The sequence below is a fragment of the Trypanosoma brucei genome, chromosome 6 (genome assembly GCF_000002445.2).
Source record: "Trypanosoma brucei brucei TREU927 chromosome 6, complete sequence".
In the NCBI taxonomy this organism is placed as follows: Eukaryota; Euglenozoa; class Kinetoplastea; order Trypanosomatida; family Trypanosomatidae; genus Trypanosoma; species Trypanosoma brucei.
The window spans coordinates 600,834-618,143 of NC_007279.1; the positions used below are offsets into that span (position 1 = coordinate 600,834).

At 44.4% G+C, this 17,310-nt stretch overlaps 7 protein-coding genes and 32 non-coding genes across 39 annotated transcripts, besides 18 other annotated features; all 39 read right to left on the reverse strand.

The window, feature by feature from the left end:
* Positions 1–17,310: part of a sequence feature (sequence corresponds to BAC RPCI93-28P18) that runs on past both edges of the window.
* Positions 15–38: a microsatellite.
* Positions 70–97: a sequence feature (AT_rich).
* Positions 188–250: a microsatellite.
* Positions 427–585: a sequence feature (T-rich).
* Tb927.6.1790 (hypothetical protein) lies at positions 652–1,179 on the reverse strand (the record flags this gene model as incomplete). Its single annotated transcript, XM_840207.1, has 1 exon — positions 652–1,179. The coding sequence occupies one exon, from the start codon at positions 1,177–1,179 to the stop codon at positions 652–654; it is 528 nt and encodes a 175-aa protein (XP_845300.1).
* Positions 681–708: a microsatellite.
* Positions 763–827: a sequence feature (A-rich).
* Positions 1,117–1,139: a microsatellite.
* Positions 1,262–1,291: a microsatellite.
* Positions 1,367–1,412: a sequence feature (GA-rich).
* On the reverse strand, positions 1,429–2,577 carry Tb927.6.1800 (protein phosphatase 2C, putative; the record flags this gene model as incomplete). The annotated part of the gene is made up of 1 exon (XM_840208.1): positions 1,429–2,577. The coding sequence occupies one exon, from the start codon at positions 2,575–2,577 to the stop codon at positions 1,429–1,431; it is 1,149 nt and encodes a 382-aa protein (XP_845301.1).
* Positions 2,692–2,760: a sequence feature (GA-rich).
* Positions 2,780–2,804: a microsatellite.
* Positions 3,019–3,040: a sequence feature (AT_rich).
* Positions 3,292–3,314: a microsatellite.
* Positions 3,315–3,349: a microsatellite.
* Positions 4,104–4,144: a microsatellite.
* Positions 4,561–5,802, reverse strand: Tb927.6.1810 (hypothetical protein, conserved; the record flags this gene model as incomplete). The annotated part of the gene is made up of 1 exon (XM_840209.1): positions 4,561–5,802. One exon carries the CDS (start codon positions 5,800–5,802, stop codon positions 4,561–4,563), a length of 1,242 nt encoding a protein of 413 aa, XP_845302.1.
* Positions 4,733–4,797: a microsatellite.
* On the reverse strand, positions 6,345–6,947 carry Tb927.6.1820 (phosphatidic acid phosphatase, putative; the record flags this gene model as incomplete). Its single annotated transcript, XM_840210.1, has 1 exon — positions 6,345–6,947. The coding sequence occupies one exon, from the start codon at positions 6,945–6,947 to the stop codon at positions 6,345–6,347; it is 603 nt and encodes a 200-aa protein (XP_845303.1).
* Positions 7,396–8,724, reverse strand: Tb927.6.1830 (hypothetical protein, conserved; the record flags this gene model as incomplete). The annotated part of the gene is made up of 1 exon (XM_840211.1): positions 7,396–8,724. One exon carries the CDS (start codon positions 8,722–8,724, stop codon positions 7,396–7,398), a length of 1,329 nt encoding a protein of 442 aa, XP_845304.1.
* Tb927.6.1840 (hypothetical protein, conserved) lies at positions 9,067–10,101 on the reverse strand (the record flags this gene model as incomplete). Its single annotated transcript, XM_840212.1, has 1 exon — positions 9,067–10,101. The coding sequence occupies one exon, from the start codon at positions 10,099–10,101 to the stop codon at positions 9,067–9,069; it is 1,035 nt and encodes a 344-aa protein (XP_845305.1).
* Positions 10,843–12,423, reverse strand: Tb927.6.1850 (hypothetical protein, conserved; the record flags this gene model as incomplete). Its single annotated transcript, XM_840213.1, has 1 exon — positions 10,843–12,423. One exon carries the CDS (start codon positions 12,421–12,423, stop codon positions 10,843–10,845), a length of 1,581 nt encoding a protein of 526 aa, XP_845306.1.
* Positions 12,477–12,559: a sequence feature (AT_rich).
* Positions 12,610–12,698, reverse strand: Tb927.6.1851. The gene has a single exon (XR_002990012.1). It is a non-coding gene; the product is annotated as a C/D snoRNA, TB6C1C3 (small nucleolar RNA).
* Tb927.6.1852 lies at positions 12,766–12,842 on the reverse strand. Its single transcript, XR_002990013.1, has one exon. It is a non-coding gene; the product is annotated as an H/ACA snoRNA, TB6Cs1H4 (small nucleolar RNA).
* Positions 12,857–12,924, reverse strand: Tb927.6.1853. Its single transcript, XR_002990014.1, has one exon. It is a non-coding gene; the product is annotated as an H/ACA snoRNA, TB6Cs1H3 (small nucleolar RNA).
* Positions 12,955–13,018, reverse strand: Tb927.6.1854. Its single transcript, XR_002990015.1, has one exon. It is a non-coding gene; the product is annotated as a C/D snoRNA, TB6C1C2 (small nucleolar RNA).
* Tb927.6.1855 lies at positions 13,175–13,246 on the reverse strand. The gene has a single exon (XR_002990016.1). It is a non-coding gene; the product is annotated as an H/ACA snoRNA, TB6Cs1H2 (small nucleolar RNA).
* Positions 13,347–13,414, reverse strand: Tb927.6.1856. The gene has a single exon (XR_002990017.1). It is a non-coding gene; the product is annotated as an H/ACA snoRNA, TB6Cs1H1 (small nucleolar RNA).
* Tb927.6.1857 lies at positions 13,560–13,652 on the reverse strand. The gene has a single exon (XR_002990018.1). It is a non-coding gene; the product is annotated as a C/D snoRNA, TB6C1C1 (small nucleolar RNA).
* Tb927.6.1858 lies at positions 13,683–13,771 on the reverse strand. Its single transcript, XR_002990019.1, has one exon. It is a non-coding gene; the product is annotated as a C/D snoRNA, TB6C1C3 (small nucleolar RNA).
* Positions 13,839–13,915, reverse strand: Tb927.6.1859. The gene has a single exon (XR_002990020.1). It is a non-coding gene; the product is annotated as an H/ACA snoRNA, TB6Cs1H4 (small nucleolar RNA).
* On the reverse strand, positions 13,930–13,997 carry Tb927.6.1861. The gene has a single exon (XR_002990022.1). It is a non-coding gene; the product is annotated as an H/ACA snoRNA, TB6Cs1H3 (small nucleolar RNA).
* Tb927.6.1862 lies at positions 14,028–14,091 on the reverse strand. The gene has a single exon (XR_002990023.1). It is a non-coding gene; the product is annotated as a C/D snoRNA, TB6C1C2 (small nucleolar RNA).
* Tb927.6.1863 lies at positions 14,248–14,319 on the reverse strand. Its single transcript, XR_002990024.1, has one exon. It is a non-coding gene; the product is annotated as an H/ACA snoRNA, TB6Cs1H2 (small nucleolar RNA).
* On the reverse strand, positions 14,420–14,487 carry Tb927.6.1864. The gene has a single exon (XR_002990025.1). It is a non-coding gene; the product is annotated as an H/ACA snoRNA, TB6Cs1H1 (small nucleolar RNA).
* On the reverse strand, positions 14,633–14,725 carry Tb927.6.1865. Its single transcript, XR_002990026.1, has one exon. It is a non-coding gene; the product is annotated as a C/D snoRNA, TB6C1C1 (small nucleolar RNA).
* Positions 14,756–14,844, reverse strand: Tb927.6.1866. The gene has a single exon (XR_002990027.1). It is a non-coding gene; the product is annotated as a C/D snoRNA, TB6C1C3 (small nucleolar RNA).
* Positions 14,912–14,988, reverse strand: Tb927.6.1867. Its single transcript, XR_002990028.1, has one exon. It is a non-coding gene; the product is annotated as an H/ACA snoRNA, TB6Cs1H4 (small nucleolar RNA).
* Positions 15,003–15,070, reverse strand: Tb927.6.1868. The gene has a single exon (XR_002990029.1). It is a non-coding gene; the product is annotated as an H/ACA snoRNA, TB6Cs1H3 (small nucleolar RNA).
* On the reverse strand, positions 15,101–15,164 carry Tb927.6.1869. Its single transcript, XR_002990030.1, has one exon. It is a non-coding gene; the product is annotated as a C/D snoRNA, TB6C1C2 (small nucleolar RNA).
* On the reverse strand, positions 15,321–15,392 carry Tb927.6.1871. Its single transcript, XR_002990032.1, has one exon. It is a non-coding gene; the product is annotated as an H/ACA snoRNA, TB6Cs1H2 (small nucleolar RNA).
* Positions 15,493–15,560, reverse strand: Tb927.6.1872. Its single transcript, XR_002990033.1, has one exon. It is a non-coding gene; the product is annotated as an H/ACA snoRNA, TB6Cs1H1 (small nucleolar RNA).
* Positions 15,706–15,798, reverse strand: Tb927.6.1873. Its single transcript, XR_002990034.1, has one exon. It is a non-coding gene; the product is annotated as a C/D snoRNA, TB6C1C1 (small nucleolar RNA).
* On the reverse strand, positions 15,829–15,917 carry Tb927.6.1874. The gene has a single exon (XR_002990035.1). It is a non-coding gene; the product is annotated as a C/D snoRNA, TB6C1C3 (small nucleolar RNA).
* On the reverse strand, positions 15,983–16,059 carry Tb927.6.1875. The gene has a single exon (XR_002990036.1). It is a non-coding gene; the product is annotated as an H/ACA snoRNA, TB6Cs1H4 (small nucleolar RNA).
* On the reverse strand, positions 16,074–16,141 carry Tb927.6.1876. The gene has a single exon (XR_002990037.1). It is a non-coding gene; the product is annotated as an H/ACA snoRNA, TB6Cs1H3 (small nucleolar RNA).
* Tb927.6.1877 lies at positions 16,172–16,235 on the reverse strand. The gene has a single exon (XR_002990038.1). It is a non-coding gene; the product is annotated as a C/D snoRNA, TB6C1C2 (small nucleolar RNA).
* Positions 16,392–16,463, reverse strand: Tb927.6.1878. The gene has a single exon (XR_002990039.1). It is a non-coding gene; the product is annotated as an H/ACA snoRNA, TB6Cs1H2 (small nucleolar RNA).
* Positions 16,564–16,631, reverse strand: Tb927.6.1879. The gene has a single exon (XR_002990040.1). It is a non-coding gene; the product is annotated as an H/ACA snoRNA, TB6Cs1H1 (small nucleolar RNA).
* On the reverse strand, positions 16,777–16,869 carry Tb927.6.1881. The gene has a single exon (XR_002990041.1). It is a non-coding gene; the product is annotated as a C/D snoRNA, TB6C1C1 (small nucleolar RNA).
* On the reverse strand, positions 16,900–16,988 carry Tb927.6.1882. Its single transcript, XR_002990042.1, has one exon. It is a non-coding gene; the product is annotated as a C/D snoRNA, TB6C1C3 (small nucleolar RNA).
* Positions 17,054–17,130, reverse strand: Tb927.6.1883. The gene has a single exon (XR_002990043.1). It is a non-coding gene; the product is annotated as an H/ACA snoRNA, TB6Cs1H4 (small nucleolar RNA).
* Tb927.6.1884 lies at positions 17,145–17,212 on the reverse strand. Its single transcript, XR_002990044.1, has one exon. It is a non-coding gene; the product is annotated as an H/ACA snoRNA, TB6Cs1H3 (small nucleolar RNA).
* On the reverse strand, positions 17,243–17,306 carry Tb927.6.1885. The gene has a single exon (XR_002990045.1). It is a non-coding gene; the product is annotated as a C/D snoRNA, TB6C1C2 (small nucleolar RNA).

Here is a 17,310-nt window from a genome sequence, read left to right on the forward strand (position 1 = left end):
TTTATTCGAATCCACACTCCATTCCATTCCATTCCATTTCTCTTTCCTTTCCCTCCTTTTTTTTTCTCCTTTTTATTATTATTATTTTAAAATTATTCTTCCTTTCCATCTCATACAAAATACGTCACTTTTCCTCCCCGTCCCAACAACAACAAAAAAAGAAAAAAAAAAGCACACCTCCGATGAATATATATATATATATATATTTATTTATTTTTATTTATTTATTTATTTATTTTTATTTATTTATAAATATATATATGAAATAAAACAAATCAAACAAAAAAAGAATGAACCATGAGAAACATGAAAAATAAAAAATCAAAAGAAAAGATATCATACGCTCCTCTTACTTTCCTCCAAATATTTTTTCCTCTCCCGTTGAATAGTGATGTTTTATACTTTTCTTAAAGATAAAAGCGTTAATTCCCTTTTCCTTTTTTCCTTTTTTCTTTCGTTTTTTTTTTAAATCTCATGTCTTCTCGCCTCCATTCCTTTTTTTCATTTTGTTTGTTTCAATTTTATTCTTTCCTCATCTTGTCATTTATATTTCATATTTCTCTCTCCTCTTTTTTTTTTGTTTTTACCCCCACACGAATATTCACCACCGACACTTTTATGAGGGAGGGAAAAAAAAAAAGAAAACTCAACTTACAATGAAAGAAAATTCCTCACATTGGTTTTTCTTTTTTTTTTTATTTTTTTTTTGGTACATGAGAAATATAAAAGAAAACGATCAGCATCGCCGCCGTGACTCATGTTAAAAAAAAAGGAAGTAAAAAAAAAAAAGGAAGTGAAAAAAAAAAAGGAGAAAAAAAATGAAAAAATGAGTTCGGCGGAACGAGGACCAATCAGCGAGGAACACATATTCATTATTATGGAATAATTTAGTTTGGTACACACACGAAAAGTAAATAATAAACAAATAACACAAGAAGAAAGAAAAAAAAGAAAAATGAGAACAATATTTAAGAAATGGGTATGGATAATTATGGTCACAAAGAAAGCATAAAATATTGAAATGGTATTTTTTTTTTCAAAAAAAAAAAAGCAAGAAAAAAATTCTAAGGAGAAGCCACTGCTACAAGCAAAAAAAACAAAAGTAGCAATTACGGGAAACAAACAAACAAACAAACGAAAGTAACAAGGAGCATAAAAGAAGAGATGATACAAACTCATCTCCACTCCACCCCCACAGAAGGAAGAAGAAGGGAAAATGGAAGAAGGGGAAAATGGAAATGGAAAATGGAACAAGCGGAAAAATAACAACAACAACAACAACAACAACAACGCAAAGACACAAATAAGCAAGCACACGAAAGAAACAAAAAGGAAGGTATTAAATGGGACATGGCAGACGTATGGGGAGAGAGGGAAAGAAAGAAAGAAAGGTAAAGAGACAAAGGAGGAGAATACAGCGCAACTATTTTATTTGTTGCTTTGCTCTGCTAGCGACCTGAAAAAGGCGGCTTCATTGCCCGGGGCCGGACCCCAACCGAAAAAATTCTTTTCCGCTTCAATATCCGTCTCATCACTCATCTCAAAGGCAGTTTGCTCCAATGGTGACTTTGTCGAAAGAGTTTTATTCTCGTGAGCCGTCAACAGTGCGTAACGGGCGGCGAGAGCATCTGCGTGAGTTACTTGTGCCATTTGTGCCATTGCCACATAAGCTGTGCGAGAAAGATCATGCATGCGAGGATATGGGGCACCAGGAAGGAATGAATGCGCTCCATAAAGGCGGGCGGCGGAAGCGCCATCCGACAACCGTGCGATGAGGCACGAAACGTTATCTTTGCTTCCACGTCGTATGGCCTCATCACATACACGAGCTGCCGCGACGGCAAGGTCAGGGGATTTGGAAGCTTGTTCATTAACAAAAGCAGCAACCTCTTCATTTGAGAAATTCCCCTCAAATACACCGTCACAGGCGAGTATGATAATATCACCTTGCCGGCAGGCGTGGGTTGTAACGTCAGGAACAGCAACAACTTTATGTGACTTGTAGTCATCCAGCGCATCTCGGCGCTTGAAGGATGCATCACCGAAGGAGCGAGACACTGCGAGATCGCCATCAACACGTCCACTCACTACACAACCTCCACATGCCTCAATGCGCTGACGCTCTTCACCTGCTGTTGGTTTATGATCTTCCGTGACGAATACGAGGCGACCTCCACGCGCAATAATGGTGCGGGAATCACCTACGTTGCAAATGGTCACATTGTAATCACGTGTAACAATGCAAAAGGTCCCTGTGCTCCCACTAGCATCACTCTGATTCAGAATGAAGTCGCGATCAAGAGAAACACACACCTTTTCCAACTCCTCCTGCGTGTGTTTACCATTTAATGCCTTCACCTTTTGGGGAAGGTGGTCGGCAATATATTTACTGCAGCCACTACCATTGTGACCATCAAATATTCCAAGAAGACTCATTTCGCTCTCTACCAACATTACATGGGCGTCTTCCATGCTCACACGATAGCCGTTGACGCAAGCGGATGCAACTCCAATGTTGTAGTTTCCCGCCCTATCAACGACTTTACTTAAGACCGGTTTCGGTAACATAACCCCCATCTTTGACTGCGCAAAGAAGTACAACGACCGAAATCGAAACAGACAAAGCAAAGGAGCACAAATTCCTATTAGAACGAACACCGTGGTGGCGTTGATGGGAGCTTCATTGATTACAAGAAAAAAAAAAGAAAGAAAGAACGAAAGAAAATGGAGGAAAAGAAGAGAGAAAAAAAAGAAGAAAGAGGTGATACGCAGCAAATGCAACAAACAAACAAACAAACAAACAACTAGCATATGTGAAAACGCACACTGAAGCGCGAGAACCACAGCGTTCTCCTCGTTTTCCAACCAGCACCCCTTCAACTGTGCCATGCAATTAGTTTAAGTACGTGCAGCTATGAATCAACCTCCTTTTGGTAGCCCGCTCAATCCAACACGAAGTCATATACCAACGGCAACAGTAAAGTGTACAGAAAACACAAACCTCACAACCAAACGGGGTAAATATATAAATATATATAAAGGTATTTTCTAACAACAGCGGTATATCAAACTCCCTCACACACATACGTGCAAGCATGCGTCATACTTTTTTTTTTTTAAAGACCCTTTCCCCATCTCTTCCGCACACTATTCTCATCGTATTTGCTTTCATATTTTCCTTCATTACATGCGCTTTCCACTCAAGCACACATTACCTCAGACACACTTATTACCGCATTGAAGCAAATTTCCCATAAATTCATGTGATGGACTAAAGGGAAGATGAAATCTACACACACACACACACACACACATATATATATATTTATTTATTTATTTATTTATTTATATTCGCAGACAAGTGAAATCATGCATAAATACAAAATATATATATACACAAAGAAAGCGCGAAAAACAACAACAACAACAACACAAATGACAGGAAGTGCACCCCTTTAAGCAGACACGCTCATAGACAGGCAGATACGCACGTGCACTTTGGGGGTAGGGTTGGAGTTAGGGAGATGAACGTTAGGATTACGAACAGAGAACCAAATTAAGAGGAGGAGAAAAATAAGAAAAAAAAAGACCAGAAGTAAAAATAGAAAAGTAAAAATGAGTTTATTTCAAACCCTCCTTTCAAAACCCCGCACTCTGCCGTGTGCACATACCCGAATGTGGCTACGTTGCGGCGACTAGATTTAGAAATGCATATATCAATATATGCAGTGGGAGACCAAAGGAGTAGGATGAAAGGGCAAAAAAAAAAAAGACAATAAATAAAGAAAAAGAAACCGGTAACTGACACAAAAACAAAAGAACAAGAGCACATATTCACTCTCAAACTATCTTCTGCCTCACCGGTTTAAGATAATAACACTGATATTTATCCTTCAATCTCTCCTCACTTGCTTGCATTGCACACATTCACATGTGGTTTAAACCTAATACTCCACATATGGAGTCTTGAACATGTGTACATGTGCGGTCAAGCGGTGGGAAACTGTGAGGAGCAATCACCAACGAGCGTTAGATACCTTTTTTTCTTCTATTTTTTTTTTAAATGCTTTTCTGCGTACCCTTTCAAAGGTATGAGTTCACTCATATAAATATAAATATATATACAGGTATATATGCATGTATACGTGCTCTTTTTGTTCGCTGACTTGCATCGAAGTTGTCGCTATAGCGCCAAGCATGAGGATGACGAAACTATCGAACCGCTATTCAAACATATGGCGGGTCAAACGGTGCAAAACAACGACTACGACAAACACCATTTATGAGAGGAGCTTTCACCTCAAATCACTCGGTCCGATTGGGAACGGAGGAAAAAAAAAAGTGAAACAAGGCGTTGAGGCACGAAACCACCTACACGTGCAGATATACGCGGACAACCTTTTCTCCCCCAAGAAGATACGGAACTAGCGGGGGGGGGCGAAGAGGTAAATAAGCACGGCGGTTTCTTGCATTCAGTTAGCGAAGCACAAGAGCAAAATAATGGGGGAGGGGGAAAGGAGGACACCAAAGTCCAAACATACGCTACTTCAAACTTATTTATCAATCTTTTCTCTCTAACAGCAAATCATTTGGATCATAAAACCATGGTTTTGTAACCCTGACAGGTGCTAGGGATGCAGATAGCGGACGGCTGGGAGCTTCATCTATTGGTTCCTCCTCATCCCCTGATCCCTCGAGACCGTGCACCTCATCGCTGGTTGAAGAATTTCCCCCATCATCAACACTGACATCACCACTACCGCCAACACCACTATTATTATCATTATCATCACCGTCTCTCTCAGGTGATGACGAAACATCGCCTGAATCCACTCGTGGAATATATTCCCTGGGCACACGATTCGTTGCATCTTGCATTAAGTGTGCTACCGGGCGTCCATTTTCCCGCTTGAGAACGAGGTAGAGCGAGAAGAAACCTTTAATAGTGTTTCTCACATCTTCGCCGCGTTCATCATTATGTCCTCCATCCACTAAATGATGTAAACATGGACCCATAAAGTAGTTACTCACATCAATTGAATTCCGTGGGAAGACGAAATCATCCTCCCTGCCGTGAAATATGAACGCAGGAACGGTGCACTCCGAAGCGTACTTTAACGTATCCAAATCATCAATATTAAAAGCCGCACGCGCGGCGATGCGTTTGCGCATGCGATTCACAATTTTGTTTATGAGTGAACTAGGAAATCGCTTGGAGCCGTGCTGCTTCACCAAATCATTTACAAGACTCCGCAGCGTAGAAAAGGGCGAGTCGCAAACGATACATTTGATGGAGTTATCTTTTGATGCATACATGATGGAGGTGACGGCTCCCATACTACGGCCCCAGAGCCCAATGCCATCCACTTCCTCCTGATCCTCAAGGTAGTCCACAACCGCGGCGAGATCCTGTCGTTCATAGAAACCAAGTGATATGTATTCCCCATCCGATAATCCACTACCCGCTGCATCAAAGCAAAACAAACTGTACCCTTCCTTAAGCAGAAAGAGTGCCTCTAATGCGTCGTAACGTGAACCACAGTTGCCATGAATATAGACAATACACGGTTGTTTTTCATTACTTAAGGTACGAAACCATGAACATTGCAAGGTTAGCCCCCGCATGTTCTCTATCGTTAGGTCCGTGCGTTTGTACCGCTGAGGATCATCGGCGTCAAGGCGGAAAATCGTTGGACCCAAATCTGTTCGAGGATCATATACTGCTCGCTGTGGGCGTATAATAAGATCGCAAATACTGTTAAAAATACCTTTTCCCGACACTAGGTAACGTATCGTATTCATAGCAGATGCTATTCTAGCTTAACTTGTTTTGCCCCTCTTTTCCTTGAAATTTACCCCTTTAGTGTACGGTAACCGCTAATTTTTAAGGGTGTAGATTCTAAGGAAAAGTATGTTGGGCCTGATAATGTTGTCCACGTCCTCTCCCTTCGCCCAACGCCAAAACAAAAGAAAGGAAAAGAGAGAAAACTAATGTCAGGATGCAGGAAGAAGCGTAAGCACGGTTTGGTTTTCTTGAATTTGCCTACAGAAAAGGGAAAAAGGAAATATGAGGGGGGAGGCAGAGGACTAGGCAGGGCAAATGTGTGAAACTTGAGGCCAAATACCACAAAAAGAAATTAGAAAACAAATACACATAGAGAAAAGTAAAACAAGAACAGATTTTGAATTAAGTGAAGGTTTCCTTCCCCTTTTTCCAGCATTCCCCTCTTTTGTTAATAGATTGAACATGGTTACAGGAACGAATTAGCATGAGCGAGTTATAAAGAACGAAATAAAGAGAGCAATAATGTTGCTCGATTGCGGAAAGTAACACTTTCCCTCACTCATAATCGGACATACGTCACCCACGATGTGAAGAAGTTCCTCACAGGTGACAATCTAAACATCAGCCAGCGCAACACTCTTTCCAGTGTAGGCGTGGTGGAAGCGTATGCATTTATCACGCCAACAGCAGCTCCTACAATCACCTGATCAGTGGAATGATAAGAGTTGTACACACGGCCACATGCAACAACTGTAGCTGATACTAGGAAGAATAGCCACATGCCCCATGAAACGGGTATATGGTTCGCGCTCGCTTTGCGCAACAGCCATGTAATGAAGAAAAACATAAACTGTGAGTGATTGCTCGGCATGCCATAATTACTCGACGAGCTCATTGGTACCATTATGTACATGCTACTTATCGGCCGCGGGCCCTTAATGAAAGCCTTCAGGAAAGTGTTCAGTGCCGTGTTCTGGCACAACCCAACGAGTAGCAGCAGCGCGGCATCTCTTTGATGAGAAGTCGAGGAACTTGCGAGCCCCGCAATGAATATGACAATAATAGAAGGGAGCAAAGAGGATAAAGCAAACACAAAGCTTATGGTGTCCCCTGCATCGTAGACCACCGTACTAGCTGCCCAAGTAATCCAGTTGGCGTGCATCGCTTTTCTCGGAGGCAACGAGCAACAAGCAGTGTAGAGGTTAAATCTAACGAGACGATGTAAAGGTGTAAAGAAGAGAAACGATTCGACTACAATATGTTTCACCCTTCGGCAAATGCGGAGGGCTTGCTGTTGTTTTCGTTTTACTAAAAGAGAGCATAACAAAAAGAGAAGGAGGGAGAAGTGGAGAGAGCTATCGTCTGAAGCCACGCAAAGTCAAACTACCAACAGCGGAAGGTGCACGAACCCCGGTACTCAAAAACGTGGCGGAGCAAAGAACAGTAAATGAGTGGGGATGAGACGCTACAGAGGGGGCATTTCATTAATCCGTCACCCCCTCACAACAGCGTGCACAATATTCCGCATTTGTGCCGTTTTGCCTTTTCCCCTTCGGTGTTACTGTCGTTTCACCCTTTTCACGACTTACCTTCCTTCATACGCAGTACTGTTATTGTTGCCTATTCATCTCAAAAACATCATCCTCTTCACCACGTTCCTTCTCTTCCATGGCGCCGGGGATGTTGCGGTGCCAATACTTCACCTCTGAAGAACAAGAAGCGAGCAAGTTACCAAGTGGACTCCATGCAATGGCATTGATCGGGTTGGCGACATCGCGGAATCGGTCGTGCGCGCTCTCCACCAATGCCGCGTTGTGAATCACCACGAGCACGCCGTCCTGCCGTGCAGTCCCCTCACAGCCGTCAACCATCCAGTACATGATGCTTCCATCCGCACCTGCACTTACAAAAAGGTCCGGCACATGTGGGTGCCACTCCACTCGTTCCACTGACTTGGAGTGGGCTTCGTAGGAGGCTACTTCCTGTACCATTCGAATATCCCAGAGTTTTAAAGTACAGTCCTTGGAAGCAGAAAGCAACATGGTTCCGCTGGGATTCCAACGCACACAATTAACAGACTGAGCGTGTCCCTGCAGCGCCGCAATGCTGCCACGAGATGCCGTACGCGGGTCCCATAACCTACAGTCGCGATCCTGGCTTCCAGTCAAAATTAGTGAGTGATAAGGGTGCCAGTCCACACTTACAACATCGCCACCATGCCCCTCTAACTTCATCTCCTCCCGTGCCTGTTGAGGGTTTGTACCCACGGCGTTGGTGTCCCACACACGAGCTGAACCATCTTGCCCGCAGCTACAGAATTTCCCCTCCAGTGGGGCCCACGTCAACTCCCGAACAGCCCTGTGATGCGAATTGAACTCCGCCACCAGAACAAAGTTGGAGAGCCACAGCTTCACCATACCGGCATCATCACCGCTAATGATCAAATCACTATTGTTTCCCCATGTAATAGCTCGACATGGGCGGTGATCCTCATGTGCCACGGTTTTGACCTCCACACCAAAAGAATGACCGTTGAACAGCAAAAACTCACCGCGTCCAGTGGAGCACAGCAAACGTCGGCCATTCGGCGCCCATTTTAGATTCAAGAGCCCCTGGCGCGAGAGGCCGCCGCGGCTATCGGGGTGATATGAAGTGCTGACCCATTGAGTGCAGAGTGCTGTGCTGGGATTAAAGGGGGTCCGAAAAGCAGGCAGCATATCCTTAGAACAGTATGGATGCGGGTCGACATGATAACCGTACGGTGTGTTGCGATGCTGCAGCCGCGTTGTCACATACTGGATGGCTGAGGAGTAAAAATCAACGGAACGCTGACCATGGGTTTTCCTTCGCGGTACATAGTCATCATACTCCTGTCCACGGAATTTTTGACGAGGTTGCTGCTGCGTTCGGGTGGTACTGCGCTCCGTCTCAAACTCCATCGCCCAGATCGTGAACTACGAAATCAAGGAAGACGCGATTCCCTCCCCCTTTCTCCAAATCCAACACCAGCGCTAGCCTTGCTGCCGGTTCTCCTCTGTGTCCAGTAGTATGTAACATTACAAAATGTGTGTTTAGGTTAATTTAGGGGAAAAGTAAACAAGCGGGTGGGTGCGGAGACCAATAAAACAGAAGGGAATAGGGTCAGTAGCAAGCAGCTTCCTTCAAAGGAACATAAGTAAAACCAACAAGAATGATGCCGATAACGGTAAACAACTGCAATGCAACAACAAGTAACGAACTCTCGGCGTGTCCAACAAGTACAAACTTGTCACGATTGCTGCTCAGCAGGATGCCAGCAGCGCATGGCAGGTTGAACGCTGGACTGAAACTGTTGACCCTGGAAACACTTGCACCGCCTCGCCGTCCAGCATCATTACCGCGCCAGACCTTCCGCCAGCACCTTCACGAGCAGCATGGAGGGTAAACTCCAACCCTGTTACATCAACTGACTCACCAACACCATCTTCATTAAGAACTACACCTTCTATGGCCTCACGACTTAAAAGATGCCAAAGGCGCATCCGCGTTGCTTCATGGGTAGCATGCGTGACACACATCGATCCCCGCTTAAATGTAGCATTTGGAGTAAGTGTGTAGTGGCGGTGTTGAAAAGGCATCTGCGAGGCTAACAGCATCTTCATTGGACTCTGAATAAGAACGTGTGACCTTCCCAGGGCTCCTGGTGCATCCTTCTTTCCTTTTCCTCCTCTTGTACAGCATGTCAGGGTAGCGCTACACGAAATTGTCTCATTGCGCATTGCTGTATAAAACGCCCCCAACCTGTACTTCCCCCGAACCATTGGAAGCGAAATGTAATTGTCCCCAACAGCATCTAACTCATGCAGTCGCTTAACGCACATTGCATAAGTACCGACAGCGAGGTAGGAGGCCACATACCGAGTGAGCGCGCCATTAATCCGTACCTCCCAGAGGGGCACCTGCTCCACGCGACCAAGCACGAAGGCAGAAACGGAACGTTCCGCAGAGAAAATACCCAGAGAAGCTGCAACTGAGTTTTGCAACCCACACGGCACCAGGACTATGGGAGCAGCGGCCAGTGGATGATTTGGAGTTGCCGCCAGTACATTGACAACAGAGCTTAGTGTGCCATCACCACCACACACAATGATGGCATCAGTACCACCCGCATGGCGTTCCATGGCGCAGATAATATCTTTCTCGGGCACACACACGTCGTGGTGCACAATTCCTGCGTTATCAAGGTACTGTCGCAAAGCACTTGCGAAAACAGAAAGACCCTCGCGAGCTCCACTTCGGGTGTTAACGATAGCCAGGCAGCGTTTGAAACGGCTCATCAGCTAAATCAAGTCGTTTACGGCAACTTCTCCGAAGCTGCTATTCACCCAAACGTTTATTTTCCTCTTTCTTACTCCTCGGTTATGCTGACTGCGTGCGTGAGTTGCGGCTCCTCGTTCCCTCTCTACCTTACGAAGGCGGAAGAAAACGATATCTCTTCCTTGTTTTTTATGAATTCAAACTTTTAGCTTCTGCTCGTTCCCGCGTTTGTGTCCCTAACAACCCCTACACCATGAGGAACGTCCTTCTCGCCCGACCCCACGTAGTGAGCAAAAATATATGATGAAACGAATGAACCGCTTGAGTTTTGAAACACTTTCACCGCAGTAGCACTACAAATTATCATTTCAGCGAAGCCCCCACACGGAAGAGTGAGGCACTCGCACAGGATCAACTGTGAAACAGAATCTCCCTCTTTTTCCCTTGTATTCACGAGAAAGAGGGGGCTCCGACAAAAGATTAACTGCACCCCAACCTTACACAAACCATGCTAACCAATATATATATACAAAAAAAACGTGCAACTACTCATTACGGCTAATGCCTTCCCTCTTCGCACGCCCTCCCGTGGACACCGAGACCCACTGTTCGAGAACGTACACATGTACGCGCATCTATATGTATATATATGGTAGTAACATGCAAACTACCAACCTGTCAGTAATGCACTGACCATCTGCACAGGAAGGTGAGCGGTCAGTACCAACCATACTTGGATCTTCTGCTTCACCCTGATGGATCTAGTAACGGTCCCGCCTCTTCCTCACCCTAAGCCTTTTCATGTAGTCGAAAGACCCCAAACATACAAACAATAAAATGATGAAAACATTACTAAAAAGTAACACTGAATAGCCTTTCCCCTTTCCCCCAGCGTGATCTGATCGGACCTCCTTCGAGTTGCCGCGCGCACCTCCGTCCCCTTTTCCCTTACCGCTGCTCTCCACATTCCGCCCAACATTTGCATCCTTCGACGCAGGGTCGACTTCATTCAAATCATCGTTGCTTTCCATGAGCCCCACTGCTTTGGGATCCCATAGGTACCTTTGCTTCAGAAAACCCGTCACATGTGCCTCAATAAAATTTCCGGCACCATCATAGCACTCGGTGCACGCCTCCAGTGTGGGAAACTGTCGCTTCGGTACTAGCGGGTCCGCACCATCCTTTACGTTGGCCAGTCGCGCATTCACATTATTGTGCGCACGCCACAGTTGCAGTACAGGGTCTTCGTTGGGGCTGAAGTTAAACTGGATGAAGTGGTCCCGACACTCCTTGCACGAGAAGAAATAACGTATATAATTCTGTATCACCTCAAGGACATTCCTATCCGCCGGTGTGTTTACTGTTAGTGCGTGCAAAAGGAGCCACATCCCACATGGGAAACCGCGGTACTGCGGAGATGAACCCCGGCATGTCCGCCACCGGACGTTACGTGGCGAGCCATCAAACGGAATACCGGACTTCACCACAGCATCTTGCCATGATGCGACTGTGAATGGTCTTTCCGCGGTAATAGATTCAAGGGCGCTAACAACACCGTCAGCCCCTATAGAAGGAAGCGAGTCTTTCACAAGCAACACAAAATCTTCAAGTGCAGTTAGCCGCTCGCGTGGTTCCGTACCTACCAGAGAAACATCATAGTGCATTGCGGAGAAGAAAGCGCCGGCAATATCTGTGGCATATAGTTCTGTTGTCTCAACAAACCTCCCTGATTCATCCGTAGAAGAAACAGAACGCTTCACCAACTCCTCTTTGGATGTATAAAGTTTGAAATGCATGTCTATGCATCGCTCCTTTAAGGAATCATCTACCACCATGTGTTTGTTAACTAGCCGTCGCACTTCCGACTCCAGTTCATCAACTTCCAAGTGACTGTTTTCAAATGCAACATGCTCTAATGAGGAGGTGCCGCACTCCTCGTTGCTCCTGCATGAGTCACGTGGGTAAAAGAAAAATAATCGTGGAACAAAGTTGATGTCATACTTACGGCACAGATCCACTTCACTAGCGCAATTCACAGCAGCTGCTGTGGCGATCTGAAGTGCATCCTTTCCATGCTCCACCTTCAACCCTCCAGCAAATTTGGAGAAAGTTGAAGCGTACCGTCGGCAAGCGCCGCAGCCATCGTTATAAAAAAGAACAATCCAAGGACAGAGAGGCGCAACACGATGAACACGAGAAAAATCATCACCCGATAGATCCACTACCGACGAATCTAAATGAAATAGACCCGGACGAGGACTGCCCGTGGCTACTTGGGCGACTGATTTAGAAAGACAACAGCATAACAAACCTGCAAAGACTACAAATGATCGAGAGAACATTCTCCACGACAACAGAAAAACAAAGGGAAGAACAAATTGTTTCTACTACAAGGAAAAAAAATATTTAAAAAAAGTGAGAAAACATTATTCAAAATTGTAAAAATATATATATTAAAAGAAAAAAAAATTAAAAAAACTTTTCACCATCATCATGCTCATTATATAATGCAAAGAAAGGGGGAAGATATCAGTCCCGTGCTTATGATAGGTAGCTTAGTGCACGGATGCCTAATTCATTTGAAAATAATACAAATGCCTCGATTGTTAGCATCATCTGCACATACACTCAAATATATATATACACACACACACAAACCATCAGAATGTTATGGATGTAAAGTTGCATCTAACCTCAATGGGTATCCTGTGGAGCGGCATCGATAAGTACAGTCGCCAAGGGACCTTTAATAATGAGGTGTAAATGTATTCACTCCACTCTCCCACAGGCAAGTCCGTCACATGGACAATCAGCGTGTCCCGCAACGGTGCAACCCGCGGTACACAGTAAACAATAACAAACGTCGACGCGTACACCTCAGCGTTTCCTCTCATCAACAACATGATCAGGTGTATAATTAAATAACAACATCATTGGCGCCGCAATTCAGTTTCAATAAGTGTCGATAAAGTTGCAACCGCAAATTCATCACGATCACGCACAGTGTAAATGGTCATATGAAGGAAGACTAGATAGAAAAAGGGAATTGAGATAAATCACACACACGAAGATGGAGCCCACAATAACTATATGAGCTCTCGCGGGTCCGATTGAGGCCGTCACAGCACCAAAGAGTTACCGCCGCCGCCTCACCCACGGGGCTCGCTCAGATAAGATAACACACGCACACACATATATATTTATATATATGTAACTGGGTATGCAGGTGATAATAGCAGAAACAGATATGGTGGTGGTTTTTCTCAACTCTCGGGTAGCACAGGTGCAGACGCAGTGATTGACGTAAGCAAAACGCCTGTGTTTTCGCTAGCCTTCAGCGTACTATGGCAAAAAAAAAAAGCAATCATCATTCGCCTCCAAGGTAGTGTATAGCATAAACATGGCACGGGTAAAGTGACTATTGGAGAAACAAAAGAAAAGTAAGTGAATAAAAGCGAGGGAGGGGGGAATATAGTAGAGTCAGTGAATCCTTGTATGAAGGCATCGTCGCAGTTCTTCTGTCATTGCATTTTTCAGATACCACAGGAATTGCACGTATGATCATCATGCTCATTATATAATGCAAAGAGAGGGGGAAGATATCAGTCCCGTGCTTATGATAGGTAGCTTAGTGCACGGATGCCTAATTCATTTGAAAATCATACAAATGCCTCGATTGTTAGCATCATCTGCACATACACTCAAATATATATATATACACACACACAAACCATCAGAATGTTATGGATGTAAAGTTGCATCTAACCTCAATGGGTATCCTGTGGAGCGGCATCGATAAGTACAGTCGCCAAGGGACCTTTAATAATGAGGTGTAAATGTATTCACTCCACTCTCCCACAGGCAAGTCCGTCACATGGACAATCAGCGTGTCCCGCAACGGTGCAACCCGCGGTACACAGTAAACAATAACAAACGTCGACGCGTACACCTCAGCGTTTCCTCTCATCAACAACATGATCAGGTGTATAATTAAATAACAACATCATTGGCGCCGCAATTCAGTTTCAATAAGTGTCGATAAAGTTGCAACCGCAAATTCATCACGATCACGCACAGTGTAAATGGTCATGTGAAGGAAGACTAGATAGAAAAAGGGAATTGAGATAAATCACACACACGAAGATGGAGCCCACAATAACTATATGAGCTCTCGCGGGTCCGATTGAGGCCGTCACAGCACCAAAGAGTTACCGCCGCCGCCTCACCCACGGGGCTCGCTCAGATAAGATAACACACGCACACACATATATATTTATATATATGTAATTGGGTATGCAGGTGATAATAGCAGAAACAGATATGGTGGTGGTTTTTCTCAACTCTCGGGTAGCACAGGTGCAAACGCAGTGATTGACGTAAGCAAAACGCCTGTGTTTTCGCTAGCCTTCAGCGTACTATGGCAGAAAAAAAAAGCAATCATCATTCGCCTCCAAGGTAGTGTATAGCATAAACATGGCACGGGTAAAGTGACTATTGAAGAAACAAAAGAAAAGTAAGTGAATAAAAGCGAGGGAGGGGGGAATATAGTAGAGTCAGTAAATCCTTGTATGAAGGCATCGTCGCAGTTCTTCTGTCATTGCATTTTTCAGATACCACAGGAATTGCACGTATGATCATCATGCTCATTATATAATGCAAAGAGAGGGGGAAGATATCAGTCCCGTGCTTATGATAGGTAGCTTAGTGCACGGATGCCTAATTCATTTGAAAATCATACAAATGCCTCGATTGTTAGCATCATCTGCACATACACTCAAATATATATATACACACACACACAAACCATCAGAATGTTATGGATGTAAAGTTGCATCTAACCTCAATGGGTATCCTGTGGAGCGGCATCGATAAGTACAGTCGCCAAGGGACCTTTAATAATGAGGTGTAAATGTATTCACTCCACTCTCCCACAGGCAAGTCCGTCACATGGACAATCAGCGTGTCCCGCAACGGTGCAACCCGCGGTACACAGTAAACAATAACAAACGTCGACGCGTACACCTCAGCGTTTCCTCTCATCAACAACATGATCAGGTGTATAATTAAATAACAACATCATTGGCGCCGCAATTCAGTTTCAATAAGTGTCGATAAAGTTGCAACCGCAAATTCATCACGATCACGCACAGTGTAAATGGTCATGTGAAGGAAGACTAGATAGAAAAAGGGAATTGAGATAAATCACACACACGAAGATGGAGCCCACAATAACTATATGAGCTCTCGCGGGTCCGATTGAGGCCGTCACAGCACCAAAGAGTTACCGCCGCCGCCTCACCCACGGGGCTCGCTCAGATAAGATAACACACGCACACACATATATATTTATATATATGTAATTGGGTATGCAGGTGATAATAGCAGAAACAGATATGGTGGTGGTTTTTCTCAACTCTCGGGTAGCACAGGTGCAGACGCAGTGATTGACGTAAGCAAAACGCCTGTGTTTTCGCTAGCCTTCAGCGTACTATGGCAGAAAAAAAAAGCAATCATCATTCGCCTCCAAGGTAGTGTATAGCATAAACATGGCACGGGTAAAGTGACTATTGAAGAAACAAAAGAAAAGTAAGTGAATAAAAGCGAGGGAGGGGGGAATATAGTAGAGTCAGTAAATCCTTGTATGAAGGCATCGTCGCAGTTCTTCTGTCATTGCATTTTTCAGATACCACAGGAATTGCACGTATGATCATCATGCTCATTATATAATGCAAAGAAAGGGGGAAGATATCAGTCCCGTGCTTATGATAGGTAGCTTAGTGCACGGATGCCTAATTCATTTGAAAATCATACAAATGCCTCGATTGTTAGCATCATCTGCACATACACTCAAATATATATACACACACACACAAACCATCAGAATGTTATGGATGTAAAGTTGCATCTAACCTCAATGGGTATCCTGTGGAGCGGCATCGATAAGTACAGTCGCCAAGGGACCTTTAATAATGAGGTGTAAATGTATTCACTCCACTCTTCCACAGGCAAGTCCGTCACATGGACAATCAGCGTGTCCCGCAACGGTGCAACCCGCGGTACACAGTAAACAATAACAAACGTCGACGCGTACACCTCAGCGTTTCCTCTCATCAACAACATGATCAGGTGTATAATTAAATAACAACATCATTGGCGCCGCAATTCAGTTTCAATAAGTGTCGATAAAGTTGCAACCGCAAATTCATCACGATCACGCACAGTGTAAATGGTCATATGAAGGAAGAATAGATAGAAAAAGGGAATTGAGATATATCACACACACGAAGATGGAGCCCACAATAACTATATGAGCTCTCGCGGGTCCGATTGAGGCCGTCACAGCACCAAAGAGTTACCGCCGCCGCCTCACCCACGGGGCTCGCTCAGATAAGATAACACACGCACACACATATATATTTATATATATGTAACTGGGTATGCAGGTGATAATAGCAGAAACAGATATGGTGGTGGTTTTTCTCAACTCTCGGGTAGCACAGGTGCAGACGCAGTGATTGACGTAAGCAAAACGCCTGTGTTTTCGCTAGCCTTCAGCGTACTATGGCAGAAAAAAAAAGCAATCATCATTCGCCTCCAAGGTAGTGTATAGCATAAACATGGCACGGGTAAAGTGACTATTGGAGAAACAAAAGAAAAGTAAGTGAATAAAAGCGAGGGAGGGGGGAATATAGTAGAGTCAGTAAATCCTTGTATGAAGGCATCGTCGCAGTTCTTCTGTCATTGCATTTTTCAGATACCACAGGAATTGCACGTATGATCATCATGCTCATTATATAATGCAAAGAAAGGGGGAAGATATCAGTCCCGTGCTTATGATAGGTAGCTTAGTGCACGGATGCCTAATTCATTTGAAAATCATACAAATGCCTCGATTGTTAGCATCATCTGCACATACACTCAAATATATATACACACACACACAAACCATCAGAATGTTATGGATGTAAAGTTGCATCTAACCTCAATGGGTATCCTGTGGAGCGGCATCGATAAGTACAGTCGCCAAGGGACCTTTAATAATGAGGTGTAAATGTATTCACTCCACTCTCCCACAGGCAAGTCCGTCACATGGACAATCAGCGTGTCCCGCAACGGTGCAACCCGCGGTACACAGTAAACAATAACAAACGTCGACGCGTACACCTCAGCGTTTCCTCTCATCAACAACATGATCAGGTGTATAATTAAATAACAACATCATTGGCGCC